Consider the following 17,909-nt stretch of genomic DNA (forward strand, 5'->3'; position numbering starts at 1 on the left):
GTGTCCTGGGTCTTCCCCGGGGCCTCCTCCCGGTTGGGCGTGCCCGGAACACCTCACCAGGGAGGCGTCCAGGAGGCATCCTGATCAGATGCCCGAGCCACCTCATCTGACTCCTCTCGATGTGGAGGAGCAGCGGCTCTACTCTGAGCCCCTCCCGGATGACTGAGCTTCTCACCCTATCTTTAAGGGAAAGCCCAGACACCCTGCGGAGGAAACTCATTTCAGCCGCTTGTATTCGCGATCTCGTTCTTTCGGTCACTACCCATAGCTCATGACCATAGGTGAGGGTAGGAAGGTAGATCGACTGGTAAATTGAGAGCTTTGCCTTACGGCTCAGCTCCTTTTTCACCACGACAGACCGATGCAGAGCCCGCATCACTGCGGATGCCGCACCGATCCGCCTGTCGATCTCACGCTCCATTCTTCCCTCACTCGTGAACAAGACCCCGAGATACTTGAACTCCTCCACTTGGGGCAGGATCTCTCCCCCAACCCTGAGAGGGCACTCCACCCTTTTCCGCTGAGGACCATGCTCTCGGATTTGGAGGTGCTGATTCTCATCCCAGCCGCTTCACACTCAGCTGCGAACCGATCCAGAGAGCTGAAGATCACGGCCTGATGAAGCAAACAGGACAACATCATCTGCAAAAGCAGTGACCCAATCCTGAGTCCACCAAACCGACCCCTTCAACACCCTGGCTGCGCCTAGAAATTCTGTCCATAAAAGTTATGAACAGAATGGTGACAAAGGGCAGCCCTGGCGGAGTCCAACTCTCACTGGAAGCGGGCTCGACTTACTGCGGCAATGCGGACCAAGCTCTGACACGGTTGTACAGAGACCGAACAGCTCTTATCAGGGGTCCGGTACCCCATACTCCCGAGCACCCCCACAGGATTCCCGAGGGACACGGTCGAATGCCTTTTCCAAGTCCACAAAACACATGTAGACCGGTCGGGCAAACTCCCATGCACCCTCCAGGACTCTGCTAAGGGTGAAGAGCTGGTCCACTGTTCCGACCAGGGCCGAAAACCACACTGTTCCTCCTGAATCCGAGGTTGACTATCCGGCGGACCCTCCTCTCCAGAACCCCGAATAGACTTTTCCAGGGAGGCTGAGGAGTGTGATCCCTCTATAGTTGGAACACACCCTCCGGTCCCCTTTTAAAGAGGGGACCACCACCCCGGTCTGCCAATCCAGAGGCACTGTCCCGATGTCCATGCGATGTTGCAGAGGCGTGTCAACCAAGACAGTCCTACAACATCCAGAGCCTTAAGGAACTCGGTATCTCATCCACCCGGGGCCCTGCCACCAAGGAGTTTTTGACCACCTCGGTGACTTCAGTCCCAGAGATGGGAGAGCCCACCTCAGAGTCCCCAGGCTCTGCTTCCTCATGGAAGGCATGTTAGTGGGATTGAGGAGGTCTTGAAGTACTCCTCCCACCGACCCACTACGTCCGAGTGAGGTCAGCAGCGCACCATCCCCACCATATACGGTGTTGACACTGCACTGCTTCCCCTCCTGAGGCGCCGGACGGTGGACCAGAATCTCCTCGAAGCCGTCCAAAGTCGTTCTCCATGGCCTCTCAAACTCCTCCCATGCCCGAGTTTTGCCTCAGCAACAACCGAGCGCTCCGCTTGGCCTGCGGTACCTATCAGCTGCCTCCAGAGACCCACAGGACAAAAAGTCCTATAGGACTCCTTCTTCAGCTTGACGGCATCCCTCACGCGGTGTCCACCAACGGGTTGGGGATTGCCGCCACGACAGGCACCGACCACCTTGCGGCCACAGCTCCGGTCAGCCGCCTCAACAATAGAGGCACGGAACATGGCCCATTCGGACTCAATGTCCCCACCTCCCTCGGGGCGTGGTTGAAGTTCTGCGGAGGTGGGAGTTGAAGCTACTTCTGACAGGGGACTCTGCCAGCCGTTCCCAGCAGACCCTCACAACACGTTTGGGCCTACCAGGTCTGACCGCATCTTCCCCACCATCGAAGCCAACTCACCACCAGGTGGTGATCAGTTGACAGCTCCGCCCCTCTCTTCACCCGAGTGTCCAAGACATATGGCGCAAGTCCGGCGACACGACCACAAAGTCGATCATCGACCTGAGGCCTAGGGTGTCCTGGTGCCAAGTGCACATATGAACACCCTTATGCTTGAACATGGTGTTCGTTATGGACAATCCGTGGCGAGCACAGAAGTCCAATAACAAAACACCGCTCGGGTTCAGATCGGGGCCATTCCTCCCAATCACGCCTTCCAGGTCTCACTGTCATTGCCCACGTGAGCATTGAAGTCTCCCAGCAAAACGAGGGAATCCCAGAAGGTATGCCCTCTAGCAACCCCTCAGAGACTCCAAAAGGGTGGATACTCCAAACTGCTGTTCGCATACGCACAAACAACAGTCAGGACCCTTCCCCACCCGGCGGAGGGAGGCCACCCTCTCGTCCACGGGGTAAACCCCAATGCACAGGCTCCAGTGGGGGCAATAAGTATGCCCACACCTGCTCGGCGCCTCACGGGGCAACTCCAGAGTGGTAGAGAGTCCAGCCCCTCTCAAGGAGATTGGTTCCAGAGTCCAAGCTGTGCGTCGAGGTGAGTCCACTATATCTAGCGGAACCTCTCACCTCGCGCACTAGCTCAGGCTCCTTCCCTTCAGAGAGGTGACATTCCACGTCCCAAGAGCCAGTTTCTGTAGCCGAGGATCAGACCGCCAAGGTCCCGCCTTGCCACCACCCAACTCACACTGCACCCAACCTCCTTGGCCCCTCCCATAGGTGGTGAGCCCATGGGGAGGAGGACCCACGTTACCTCTTGGGCTGTGCCCGGCGAGCCCCATGGGTGCAGGCCCGGCCACCAGGCGCCGCCATCGAGCCCCACCTCCAGGCCTGGCTCCAGAGGGGCCCGGTGACCAGCGTCGGCAAGGGAAAACGTTGTCCACAGTTTTTATTTTTCATTGGAGGTTTATTGAACAGCAGCTTTTCCAAAAGGTTCTCTGAATAATGAAGCAAATTCTATGCAAATTTTATCCTAGTGGTCTGGCAAGAGATATATATATATATATATATATATATATATATATATATATATATATATATATATATATATATACATACACTAATAAAAGGCAAAGCCCTCACTCACTCACTCATCACTAATTCTCCAACTTCCCATGTAGGTAGAAGGCTGAAATTTGGCAGGCTTATTCCTTAAAGCTTACTTACAAAAGTTGGGCAGGTTTCATTTCAAAATTCTACGCGTAATGGTCATAACTGGAACCTATTTTTCTCCATATACTGTAATGGACTTCAGCTTGATGGCCGTGGAGGGCGGAGTTGCGTCTTACATCATCACGCCTCCCACGTAATCATGTGAACTGACGCAGTACGTAGAAAACAAGGAAGAGCTCCAAAGCTTATTCATAAGTGCAGCTACTGCGAAAACAAAGCATGGTGTAAACTGTAAATTTAAATGAAGTTTATCGACAAGCTTACGCTAACGTTTGTCATGCCTTCGACGAATACTTCATTCACGAGGTACAACTTTAATGAGAAGACACGAGGTATAAACGAGACTTTGGATCACTTTGTAACAAAGTTGAATTTGCTGTAGCGAGAAACCTTTAACTACAAAAGGTTGCCATTGATTTGAGGCAAGATTGCTTTTCTCCTGGACAACTATACGCTGCATTCTCAAGAGTTAGCTCACGCAGCTTCGTCATATTACAACCGGAGTGCAGCCACAAACTTTTAAGTGCCGGGTCTTAGCTAACATTAAATAAAGCCGTGGACATCGCAACATCACACAAGAGAGCAGCTCACGTGAACTGCCTGAACACAGTACGAGTGATCACTTCCATGCATCAAACCTGTTCAAAAAACGCATTACACAATTGACAAGGTGATGGCTTTATATATAGTTCATTTATAAAACAGCGGAGAAGCTGTGTAAAGGCTGTTTCACAAAAAACCAGCGGAGCGTCTTATATGAGCAGGCAGGCAGCTAAAGAAGGGATTCAATAAATATCTATATAATCGTAATAAACGAGCAAAAATAACGTACAAGCCGCGGATTAAATAAAGGAAATGGGTACCTGAACAGTAAACCAAGTCTCAAATAGCTACACAATAACTATAAGAATCGTAATAAACGAACAATAAAACAGTACAGAACCGCGAAGCAAGGAGAAACGATGGCCTTATATGGCGTTTGTTTATAAAGCAGCGGAGAAGCTGTGTGAAGGCAGCTCCACAAAAAACAGCAGAGCGACACACTCTGAATGTATTCCTGGCATCACTGTTATATACCCTATGATCTCCCATTTCAATTGAAATGCCTCAAATTTCCAGTAAGGCTCTGCTACGCGATGACAATTAATAAGTCTCAGGGACACACCCTACAAAAGGTTGCCATTAATTTGAGGCAACATTGCTTTCCTCCTGGACAAAACTATACGTTGCATTCTCAAAAGTTATATATCTATACTAATAAAAGGCAAAGCCCTCACTCACTCACTCACTCACTCACTGACTCATCACTAATTCTCCAACTTCCCGTGTAGGTAGAAGGCTGAAATTTGGCAGACTCATTCCTTACAGCTTACTTACAAAAGTTGGGCAGGTTTCATTTTGAAACTCTACGCCTAATGGTCATAACTGGAAGGTATTTTTCTCCATTAACTGTAATGGAGTTGAGCTGGAATGACGTGGGGGGGGCGGAGTTTTGTGAGACATCATCACGCCTCCCACGTAATCATGTGAACTGACTGTCAACGCAGTGCGTAGAAAACCAGGAAGACCTCCAAAAAGCGCTTAAGAAAACATGCATTTTATAATTGAGAAGGCAGCGAAACAATAAGAAGTGAGCGAGTGACATATACTACCATATTCATGAGTGTTGCCAGCTCGGAAAGAAAGCAAGGTGTAAACCTAAACTTTAAATTAAGTTCATAGACAGGCTACCACTGGCGTTTCACATGCCCACAGGTAATGCGGGATACAAGTTTAATGAGAGGACGCAGGATATAAACTAGAGTTTTGATCACTTTGTAACTAAGTTAAAATTGTAGGTGAAGGGGTGTGCTTATGCAAATTCCGAGAGACTGTGTTTGTGGGGGATTGACAGTTAAGGCGGGTGGGGGAGTCACGTCATCATCTCCCCTCCCATTTACCTCATTTCGTTCTGAGCTGAGCTCCGCGGCGAACGCCGTCTTCCGAAGCAACTTCGTCAGACTGCCACCAAATACTCACAGAAAAATCCACAAGTTAATACACACGCTGTCACAGTTTCTCCACACTGAATCCTGCAGGCACTACTTACAAAAGGTCACATTGACAATCGTGTTACGTTATTTTTAAAATCTTTCCTTTTCTTAGCACAAGCACAGCTGAGAAGCTTGATGCATGTGCTCCATAGCGTTAAAAATAATGCATTTAATCACACTTTGCATTACAAGCAAAGGGAGCTTTTGTCAATGCATGATTTCCTGGTACACGGATTACATTGATCAGCGCATCCCGATTCATTTTACCCTCGCACCACCTTAGTTTGAGAAGAAGTATGAAAAAATATGAGGTTAACACAGAAAAACAGATCACCAATTCAAGCTTTATGAATAATCGATTCGCCATCAATAATTGTTTTGGTAAAGCCATCCTCCTTCCATTTTATAATTTTTCGCCACTAGCCATGATTAAATGAGCGGTAAAAAGTAAGAGCAAAGCGAGGGTGACTTATTTAGGCAGGCATATATATGACAGCAACACTCATGACAATGTCAATCATGTTACGTTATTATTAAAATGTTTCCTTTTCTTTTCATTACTTCTTTAACACACTACTTCTCGCTGGTAGCGGGTATTTTGCTATATATATATATATATATGAATGAATGACCTCCAAAGAGCGCTGAGACTTTTGATATCATGAACGTGTCTGCAAAAACTGGGGTCTCCTGCCCAGCAAAAGTCGAGCAGCCAGCGCGCGTGCATAGCTGTGCCGGCCTTTGAGACGCTGACTGCGCTTCTGCCTTAAGTCAAAGTGAGCACATTTAATTTTTTTCATCCTCCCCCTGCGCTATAGCCCAGACAAGTGCAAACACGGGACCCCTTTTATACACCACGGCAAAATAATATTAAGGCGATTCACACTTTCTTTTGCACGTATACGATTATGAGGTCCTCAGCTCGGATTATGAAGATACGCACAGGAGTGAAGGACTGACAGTGCCATCACAGCCGATTAATGGCGGGGCGTCTCACCAGTCTCCACAAGACCCACCGCGACTGTCCCTAAAAGGCGATCATAGCGTCAGCGAACACATCTCTCTATACTATATAAAAGAAAAGGCAACTTTCCTTTCTTTACACCTTTTTTCCCAAACCAAAGCCTTTCTCTCTTAACACTGCAGAGGACACAAAACTAATTTTCTTTAAATGCCGGTAAGGCACATTACCAGAGGCACAAATTTGAGCGTTCACATAGAAAATGTAATTTCAATGTACCTGTACTTCTTAAAACGTTAATGTTTTACTGTTTAATAACTTATAGACTATAATTTATTATTTTTCCCTTGCACTCAGTGAGCAAACCTATACACACACATATAGACACATACAAACATACACACAAGTATATATATATATATATATATATATACATATACATATATATATATATACATACACACATATATATATATTATGTGTGTGTATGTATGTATGTGTGTGTGTATGTGTATATATATGATGTAGATATATATATATATATATATATATATATATATATATATATATATATATATGTATGTATGTATGTGTGTGTGTGTGTGTGTGTATATATATATATACTGTATATGACAGCAGCAATCCAAGCTGTGAGAAAACAGTAAAAAGGAGGCGTCAGACGCGTGGTACATTTTCTGATGCAGCTGCGAAAACAACTTTGTGGCGCTGCCGCCAAATACACAAAACAATTACTTTGACAATCATGTTACGTTATTTTCAAAATGTTTCCTTTTCTTTCTCTTTTCTTCTTTAACACACTACTTCTCCTGCCAAGCGGGTATATATATATATATATATATATATATATAGAGATAGATAGATAGAGATATATATATATAGATAGATATGAGAACAACACTCATATCAATGACAAAACAATTACATTAACAACCATGTTACGTTATTTTTAAAATTTTTCCTTTTCTTTTTCGTACCTTCTTTAACACACTACTTTTCCGCTGCTAAGCGCGGGCATTCTGCTAGTATATTTATATATATATATCACATACATACATACATACATACATAATACATACATACATACATATATACACACACCCAGATCTACAGTACATACTGTCAAATAAATGAACCAGACACCGTGGCGCAACATGAGAGGCTTTGCCTTTAGCGTTGCCGTCCGAGGTTCGATTCATGAGAGGGGGTGCAGTGAGAGTGTACTGCCTGATGAGCCCAGAATTAGGGCGAAGCACGTGCTACGTACTGTTTGCATTATTTGACAGTAAAACTATTTCAATATATATATATATATATCTATACTAATAAAAGGCAAAGCCCTCACTCACTCACTGACTCATCACTAATTCTCCAACTTCCCGTGTGGGTGGAACGCTGAAATTTGGCAGGTTCATTCCTTACAGCTTCCTTACAAAAGTTGGGCAGGTTTTATATCGAAATTCTACGCGTAATGGTCATAACTGGAAGCAGTTTTTCTCCATTTACTGTAATGGAGATGAGCTTCAACGCCGTGGGCGGAGTTTAGTGTGACATCATCACGCCTCCCACGTAATCACGCAGTACATAGAAAACCAGGAAGACCTCAAAAAGCGCTCAAGAAAACCTGCATTATATAATTGAGAAGGCAGCGAAACAATAAGAAGCGAGCGAGTGACATATACTACCATATATTCATGAGTGTTGCCAGCTCGGAAAGAAAGCACGGTGTAAACCTAAACTTTAAATTAAGTTCATAGACAGGCTACGCTAGCGTTTCACATACACACAGGTAATGCGGGATACAAGTTTAATGAAAGGGCGCGGATATAAGCGAGAGTTTTGATCACTTTGTAACTAAGTTAAAATTGTAGGTGAAGGGTGTGCTTATGCAAATTCCGAGACTGTGTTTGTGGGGATTGACAGTTAAAGGCGGGTGGGGGAGTCACGTCATCATCACCCCTCCCACCTCATTTTGCTCTGAGCTGAGCTCCGCTGCTAACGCTGTCTTCCGAAGCAAATTCCTCAGACTGCCACCAAATACTCACAGAAAAATCCACAAGTTAATACACCGCTGTCTCTATAGAGTTTCTACACACTGAATCCTCCAGGCACTACTTACAAAAGGTCACATTGACAATCGTGTTACGTTATTTTTAAAATCTTTCCTTTTCTTAGCACAAGCACAGCCAAGAAGCTTCGATGCATGTGCTCCATACGCGTTAAAAATAATGCATTTAATCACACTTTGCATTACAAGCAAAGGGAGCTTTGTCAATGCATGATTTCCTGGTACACGGATTACATTGATCAGCGCATCCCGATTCATTTTACCCTCGCACCACCTTAGTTTGAGAAGAAGTATGAAAAAATATGAGGTTAACACAGAAAAACAGATCACCAATTCAAGCTTTATGAATAATCGATTCGCCATCAATAATTGTTTTGGTAAAGCCATCCTCCTTCCATTTTATAATTTTTCCGCCACTAGCCATGATTAAATGAATGGTAAAAAAGTAAGAGCAAAGCGAGGGTGACTTATTTAGGCAGGCATATATATGACAGCAACACTCATGACAATGTCAATCATGTTACGTTATTATTAAAATGTTTCCTTTTCTTTTCATTACTTCTTTAACACACTACTTCCGCTGCCAGCGCTGTATTTTGCTATATATATATATATATATATATATATATATATATATATATATATATATATATATATATATATATATATATATATATATATATATATATATATATATATATATATATATATATATATATATGTATATATGAATGACCTCAAAGAGCTGAGACTTTTGATATCATGAGCGTGTCTGCAAACTGGGGTCTCCTGCCCAGCAAAAGTCGAGCAGCCAGCGCTATGCATAGCTGTGCGGCCTTTGAGGCGCTGACTGCGCTTCTGCCTTAAGACAAAGTGAGCACTTTTAATTTTTTTCATCCTCCCCCTGAGCTATAGCCCAGTCAAGTGCAAACACGGGACCCCTTTTCTACACCACGGCAAAATAATATTAAGGCGATTCACAATCGAGGCGAGGCGAGGCACAAATTTGAACGTTCACATAGAAAATGTAATTTCAATGTACCTGTACTTCTTAAAACGTTAATGTTTTACTGTTTAATAACTTATAGACTATAATTTATTATTTTTCCCTTGCACTCAGTGACCAAACCTATACACACACATATAGACACATACAAACATACAAACATACACACAAGTATATGTATGTGTATATATACACACACACACACACACACATATATATAATTTGTGTGTGTGTATGTATGTATGTGTGTGAATATATGATGTAGATAGGTATGTATGTATATATATATATATATATATGTCTATATATATATATATATGTCTTTATATATATGTATGTATGTATGTATGTATATATATATATATATATATATATATATATATATATATATATATATATATATGTGTGTGTGTGTGTACAGTATATATATGACAGCAGCAATCCAAGCTGTGAGAAAACAGTAAAAAGGAGGCGTGTCAGGCGTCGTGGTACATTTTCTGATGCAGCTGCGAAAACAACTTCGTGCTGCCCAAATACACAAAACAATTACTTTGACAATCATGTTACATTATTTTTAAAATGTTTCCTTTTCTTTTCATAACTTCTTTAACACATGACATCGCTGTGAAGCTGGTATTTTGCTATATATATATATATATATATATCACAGCGACACTCATAACAGTGACAAAACAATTACATTGACAATCATGTTACGTTATTTTCAAAATGTTTCCTTTTCTTTTCATTACTTCTTTAACACACTACTTCTCCATGAAGCTGGTATTTTGCTAGTATATATATATATATATATATATATATATATATATATATATATATATATATATATATATATATATATATATATATATATCAGCGCTTCGATTCATTTTACCCTCGCACCTTGGTTTGAGAAGAAGTATGAAAAAATATGAGGTTAACGCAGAAAAACAGATCACCAATTGAAGCTTTATGAATAATGGATACTTTATTCACCATCAATTGTTTTGGTAAAGCCATACTCAGTGTAATCCTCCTTCCATGTTATAATTTTTCCACGACTAGCCATGATTAAATGAACGGTAAAAAAGTAAGAGCGAAGCGACAGTAACTTATACAGGCAGGCAGGCGACTGCTCAATAGCTCGAATTTGGATATAAGTAGGTTCTATTTAGTCGCCAGAAAAATCTTTGGTAGGAATGGAAGTTGAATTTAGTCTTTAAATTTCTGTGGTGAAGAAAAATTTATGCAATGATGACTAAATTTAACTTACATTCCTACTCAACATATTTCTGTCGACCAAATAAAAATTACTTATATTTAAAATTTAAATAGAACTTGAACAGATACGATAGTTCATAATACCCACGCAGCACTAAGTGCGTGTAAGAGCGGAAGTCATCCGTTTTAACAAGCAGCGTATTGCACTGATACGAAATAGCCTGCCCATTTAATTATTTAGGAATGGATAGATAAATTAAGATTTTGTACAAATAATGTTTTTAATTTTTCTTCCTCAATGGATTCTGGCACCCCCAGCAACAGCTGCTTGCACCCCAAAGGAGATATATATATATATATATATATATATATATATATATATATATATATATATATATATATATATATAGAGAGAGAGAGAGAGAGAGAGAGAGAGAGAGAGAGAGATGGATATATAGATTATATAGATAGATATATAGATATATATATATGTGTGTGTATGTATATGTGTGTGTGTATATATGTAGATATGTATGTATATATATATCAGCAACACTCATGACAATGACAAAACAATTACATTGTCAATCATGTTATGTTATTATTAAAATGTTTCCTTTTCTTTTTCATTACTTCTTTAACACACTACTTCTCCGCTCTTGCGTGTTTTGTATTTTGCTATATATATATATATATATATATATATATATATATATATATATATATACATACACACACACACACACACACACACACACCTATAGTTATATAAATAGTTACACTTCTGAACTCTTCTGAGACCCTCCCCAATGGGACGACACACAGAGAAGTGACTCCCATGTCTATTGAGGGTTGCTTGTCTGTTGCAGATTCGCGCCCCACTGAAACAACTACAAGCTGAACGCTGCCATGTGCAAAGCGCCGGTCACCCATTGGGTCCCTGCCTGTTTGCAGTGTCTTTGTATAGTAGAGTGGTAGATCCCGCTACAATAAATAACCTTGCTGTTCCTGTTTCGAGTTGAATGAAGCTGGTTTTGCTAAAGTACAGATATATATATATATATAAGGTTTCTAAAGATGCCTATATACAAGAAACGCTTGAAATAAAAGCAAAAAATAATACACAATTACAAAATATATTTTAAAAACTCTGAATAACTGACCCCAGTGCTTGAAATGCAGGAATTGATCGAGCCCAGTGCATAGAGAGGAACAGTAGTCTTGAAGCAGACTCACAGATATAGTGTACATTAAGGTACTCTGGCATTGGTGAAGGCATTGTAAGCTGTAAAAATACACAAAAGCCACATTTCTCTTAGGTTTGTTTGTTACCAGAAACTACTATTCCACGATTTAATCAAATATAAGAAAATAGAGTATTTTAATCTAGTAAGGCAAACAACAAACCTTAAAAGCTACATGGACGTCTGTTAAAATAGGACCATCAATTTCGAGTATGCTTCCACATTCATCTCCAGATATAATGTGCATACCAGTCTCTACTTGTTCTGTGGAGGATGCATCAGCCGGATTCAGAGCCTTAGCAAGGGTATCAAAAGCCCTTGAAACAAAGGGTTGGGTAGAAAGTCAAGCACAATTAGTTTGCTCTACAAACAAGTATACATTTTTTTTTCTAACTTTTATTGAAATCTAATAACAAGCACGAACAGGAACAGTTAACAATCAGCATTTGTGAAGATAACAATACAAAATGTGTGCTAAAGCAATACATTTTTCACTGCATGCAAATAACAATGTTCACATATCAAAACAACTCTACCGCTGAATTCATGCAAGTGCAGAGCTCACCACCCATTTACCCCAGCTCTGCAACACCTTACACCAAACAGTATGATCTACTGGTTAAGGTATCAACATTAGGGATACCTGCAACCATCCTAAACCAAAGAGATCTATACATAGCATGATATAAAAAGAATCCCAACCATTTCTACTTCTAGCAAAAGCCAAGTAACAAAACTGTAGATAGTAATAAAGTTAAAATTAGTAACAGACATGCAAAAAAGAGTACTAACAAAAAGAGCCTTATGGAACCAAAAAATGTGAAAAATTCTTTAAAAGGCAATGTGTCATTAACTTACAAAGTATCAATAACATCCAGCTAACATGAAGCCATTAATGTTCAAGTGTCTTTAAACATGATATTTTGAGCTGAGTCGGCATGGGGGTGGTTGCAATCCCACCTCATGAGGTCTTTTCACTGCTGGACTAGCTGGAGTGGTTATACAGTTAAAATCTACAAAACGACTCACTGGTAATCAATGCATAAATTAGGTGTTTTTCATGCCTCATATTAGACAGATCACTATAACAGCCATGATGAATTGCTATGAGATTTATGAAGCCCATGGCTCATTCCAGCTATGTTCTACTATTTCCATCAGTGTTGTAAACTCCATTAAGATCTTAATTCGTTCAACTTGAAAAACTCTTTTGTATGATATCACACGTTTTTAAAGAAAGCTTTGATATATGGCATTCTCTGTATAGACAGACCTCTGTAAGGATCCAGATAGTAAGTAGGAGATACAAGTTTAATCAGGTGGTTAGAATGGGTGTGATTAAAAAAAGGAGAAAAGACAAGTGCCCACATGAAAGAAATCTCAATGCACGTCACATAGTAATCCCAATAACTATAGATTTCTGACTTCCCTGTACAAGGTATATTTTTATAACCAGCAACAAATAACTGTGAGAAAGTATTTGATACTTTGAATTTAAATCATTAATATTTTACAGTTTACTAGATAAACTGAATTGCTCATAACATTTTCTTTTTAAAGACTCAAATTTTCCATCCATTCCTTGTTTAGCTAAAAAAAAACCAATGTGTGATACATTCATTCTATAATGCTTAAAAGGTAGAATTTGTTTCAAACCTTGTGATATCACTTGCTGATTGTTCTTCTTGATTTTCTGTGACAGATGCATCTCCATTGCTTAATGTTTCTATAACAGATAGGTCTGTATTGCTGTCACTCACAACTTTTGTTTTGCTGAGGTGTGCAAGGGATGTGACCACATTTGCTAGTGTGCTTAAATCACCCTGACAAGCTTCACTCTGAAAGCAATATTTGGGAGAGGGAGAGAGAGGAGGGGAAAAAAAGCGCACACTTTACATTTGGCATTCATTTATCAACTACAGTATGTATAAACCTCATTCATGCAATACAGTGGAACCTCGGGTCACAACCATAATTCATTCCAAACTCTGGTCGTAACCCAATTTGGTCATGAGCCGAAGTAATTTCCCCTATAGGATTGTATGTAAATACAATTATTCCATTCCAGACCATACAAACTGTACATAAATATATTTTCTTTAAAGATTCTTAAGCACAAAAATACGTAGTTAATTATACCATAGAATGCACAGTGTAATAGTAAACTAAATATAAAAACATTGAATAACACTGAGGCAAACACCTAGGCTCCCTGCTCAGCACCTTGCTCACTCTCAGCTGCACGTGAGCCTGCGCCCTCTCTCTCGCTCTGTCTCTCTCCTGCACCGGCTTTCTCCTCCTGCTTCCTGCCTTCTCCCATTCTTTCCTGTTTTCTTCTTTTTTCCCTTTAGCCGACTTGCGCTTCTATTTATGAAGAATCGTGGTAGTCGTGGCAATCAGCAGCTCCTGGGAACAATTACGGATGCGGACCGCTTCTCACCTGAGCACTTAGGTGAGAACCCACATCACGAACTCCTCAGGAACCGCTTCAGCCACACACCACCACGCCCCCTCGCTAAGTTGCGAGTGCGGTGATTATTTATTAAAACTGGCCTTTTTGATGGGAGCTGTGAACCCGCTATACCACAGGAGGAAGCAGTGTTGAGAGGAGGTTACAGTTTTGAGGGAGAGTCCCTCTGCGTGATGCACCGAGAACAAAGTACAGTACAGGGAGAGACTGAACACGTGCAGAAATCATCGGTGCGTACGAAACGGAAGGGTAACTGGCTTCTTTATTTACCGAGTGTGTGGTCGTGAACAGATGCAAAAGTTTGCCGAATTTTTTCGCCGTAACCCGATTTGTACGTGTTCAGAGCCGTTCGTGAACCAAGGTGTGGTATAGCGGGTCCGCGGCTTCCGAAAAAAGTCAGGTTTTTTTAAATCCATATAGCCGTGTCGTTCTCCGTGGGCGTGATTGCACAACCGCGGGGAGTTAATGGGGTGATTGGAGCGAGTTGCACCTGCACGTGAGGGTGCAGTCGCTCTTGTTTGCCTCATTGGCTTCCTGCGGTGTGTAATTAAGACGCTGTGCCCACGGAGGCAGAGAGAGGTGTATATGGATTATATATAAGCGAAGGTACACCAGAGGGGGGAATAAAGGAGGAATCGTGGAGAAAAAAAAAAGAGATAAATCGGGGAGAGAAATGGAAGGAGGTTAAAGTACGGCAATGGCAGTCCGGGCTGGATTATCTGGCCACCTAAAGAGATTGACAGAACGAATGGGGGCCCTGCGAAGGAGCGTTAGATGGAGGCACTCTAGGGGGCTAGTTCGCCATACTGACAACTAGCGAGTGGAGTGAGCAGGAGAGGTGTCACCCCGCTGGATCTGAGGAGCGACTACGGTGCGCGAAAGATCACGGGAGGAGAGCCAGCCTCATCGGTCTGGCAGTGACGTCCGTTTGGAGGCCAAGACGGAGGTTGACAGAAGGAGCTTGTGACTGTTGGGTCTCCGCGGCTGCAAGTAATGGTGAGCCGGGGAGAGAGTGATGGAGGTGGGCCAGAGAACAAGAAGGTTGTGAGAGACTGCGTTTTTAACTTCTACATTTTTACCTCAGATTTTAAAGGATTTATTTATTGTTGATGGTTTTAACCCCACTGGACACTTGATTTTTATGGATTTATTTATTGAACTTTGACGCTGCACTTTTGCACTTTTTGATTTTGATTGTTTTTAAATAAAGCACTTTTTGGAATATTCCCTGGCCTTGAGAGATTTGTCCCTATGTGTCAGCTCATCTTGGTGACATTATCGACGGTGTTGGGTTCAAGGGCTCCTGAACAGCAATAGGAGGATGGAGTCGAACCCGCATCGTCACACAAGGTTTCACTGTACTTCCTTAGAAAATGGCGGCATGTTTATTTACTCTTTTAATAAATGGGTAATTTAATAATATCGTTAAAAAAAATAACCATAAACAGTTTTGAAAGGGATTATACTTAATAACAAGTGAGTGAATGATTTACCTTATCAGGTGACGACATCATTGAACTGTCAATTTTAGGAAAAGGTTGCTGAATGTTTAGAAGCATTCCTGAATCTAGCAAATTAGATGACCTAAAACAAAGATAAAAATAGTAGGGCAACTGAGAGGAAAATTTTATATATATATATATATATATATATATATATATATATATATATATATATATATATATACACACACACACACATACATACATATACATGCACACAAATAAATGTTTTAGTTGTAGTTTGTGTGTACTGTGTAATGTGTGTACCTTGAAATTTCCTTGTCTGTTACAAAAGTTGGAGTGGCAGCCAGTGGACTACGGAGATCCTTCCTAATATAAATCTTCTCTGTGGACGCTGCACAGTTTACTGATTTTTCTCTCGAAAATTCAACTGGCTTACGTTCACACTGAACCGCTGCAAAAAAAAAAAAAAAGCAGTAAAGAAGGAGTGTTTTGACAGAAACTCCAAGTAAACTTGATAATAAACACACAAAGTCATCAAGAGTCTTGATAGGTCACAAATATACTGCATGACGCATTCACACCAGACCAATACAGATACACCAATTACCATACTATACATATGTTTTATGGTGAAAAAAAACACACAAGTAAAAGACAAAACATATGTAGTATATTAAGTTTCTATGAGCACATCTTTCATTAATAAATGCCTAATGACATCTGAAAAGGCACAGGACTGCTTTGATAGTTTAAACTAGACGTTTGAGTTTCTGTTTTATCTCTTTGTTCCTCTATCCCACATTTCAGATATCTGTCATATCCATATCTTTATTGGTAATTCTTGTGGATTTTGTACAAAAAATGCTTTTTGATTCTTGGAAATCGGTCTACATGTACGTTTTATTGTTATATGTGTGAGCTGCATATTTCTTCTATTATTTTAAAGCACCACGATTTGTTTCACTGTCTTTTTTCACTATCTCATATAGGGAGTATAAGTACTCACAGAAGTACTGTAATTGTCCAAAAATTCAACCTCGAGATTTTAATGAATCCCAGCATTTTAGACCTCCATGAGTCCGATTTACTTTCTTGTAGGGAAAGTATTGTAATTGCCCAAAAATTAGATTTCGAGATTTTGATGAATCTCAACTTTTAGACCTCCCTGAGTCTGAAAATACAATTTTTGGAATTAGGTCTGTGTGTGTGTGTGTATGTAAACACGATAAACTGAGTACACTTTCAGTTAGGTCAACCAAATTTTGCATAAAAGTATTAGATACAAAACATGGATATCAATCAACTTTTGAGCTATTTCTGCTAACCAGAAGTGGTACTTTTTTATTTATGCCGATGCAGAGTCAGGTTCATTCAACTTTACTTTTATAATAAATTGTTCAATATATTATTAATTTGATTTGATTTGTTGTTGATGGCTCTTTAATGTACAATATAATCACTGTCTTGCAGTTTACTCCTCAAATATCCATCCCCATAACTGAGTATAGGAGAAAGTCTAGGGGAGCCCACCTCCCCCATCAAAATGGCTTGAGCTACTGTCTTCAGATTCACAAGTTATTAAAAAGTCAGTAGTAAACCCATTAACAGAGTCTTATTTTCTACAATTGATCGCCTACTAAACCCAGGTAACTCGAAGGAATGCCTCCAAAGTTCTTCCAGTAAAACCTGTGAGGCTGTCGCTGTATTTTTCAATCAAACAATTAATGATATTAGAAATAACATAGTATATCCCTCCAACACTAAGGATCCTCCTAAACCCCAGCATCCTGTTATAAACAAATTAAACTCTTTCACTAGGATAGATTTACCTGATTTACTAAAAATAATCTCTCAATTAAAATCCTCCACCTGCATCCTTGACCCGATACCAACAAGGTTTTTCAAAGAAGTATCAGGCGTGCTAATTGATAATGTTCTGGACATAGTAAATTCGTCATTAGATACGGGGGTCTTCCCAGACTGTCTTTAGACTGCTGTAGTTAAACCCCTTCTTAAGAAACATAATCTTGACCCCTTGGCTCTTGAAAATTTTAGACCCATCTCTAACCTGCCTTTCTTAAGTAAAGTTCTGGAGAAGGCAGTCATTATGCAGTTAAATGACCACCTCAATAAACATGCTATTCTTGATAAATTTCAGTCGGGTTTTAGAACAAATCACAGCACAGAAACGG

At 40.8% G+C, this 17,909-nt stretch overlaps 1 protein-coding gene across 2 annotated transcripts in view; it reads right to left on the minus strand.

The window, feature by feature from the left end:
* nr2c1 (nuclear receptor subfamily 2, group C, member 1) overlaps nucleotides 1-17,909 on the minus strand; it is a 57,956-nt gene that overhangs the window by 16,259 nt on the left and 23,788 nt on the right. For both annotated transcript variants that reach the window (XM_039761254.1, XM_039761253.1), the window contains 5 exons: nucleotides 16,021-16,168; nucleotides 15,745-15,835; nucleotides 13,438-13,619; nucleotides 11,945-12,098; nucleotides 11,701-11,822 (listed from right to left, as the gene is read on the minus strand). In XM_039761254.1, coding sequence (XP_039617188.1) covers nucleotides 11,701-11,822; nucleotides 11,945-12,098; nucleotides 13,438-13,619; nucleotides 15,745-15,835; nucleotides 16,021-16,168 — 697 coding nt within the window. The remainder of the gene's footprint in view (nucleotides 1-11,700; nucleotides 11,823-11,944; nucleotides 12,099-13,437; nucleotides 13,620-15,744; nucleotides 15,836-16,020; nucleotides 16,169-17,909) is intronic.

The sequence above is a fragment of the Polypterus senegalus genome, chromosome 8 (assembly GCF_016835505.1).
Source record: "Polypterus senegalus isolate Bchr_013 chromosome 8, ASM1683550v1, whole genome shotgun sequence".
Taxonomy (NCBI): domain Eukaryota; kingdom Metazoa; phylum Chordata; class Cladistia; order Polypteriformes; family Polypteridae; genus Polypterus; species Polypterus senegalus.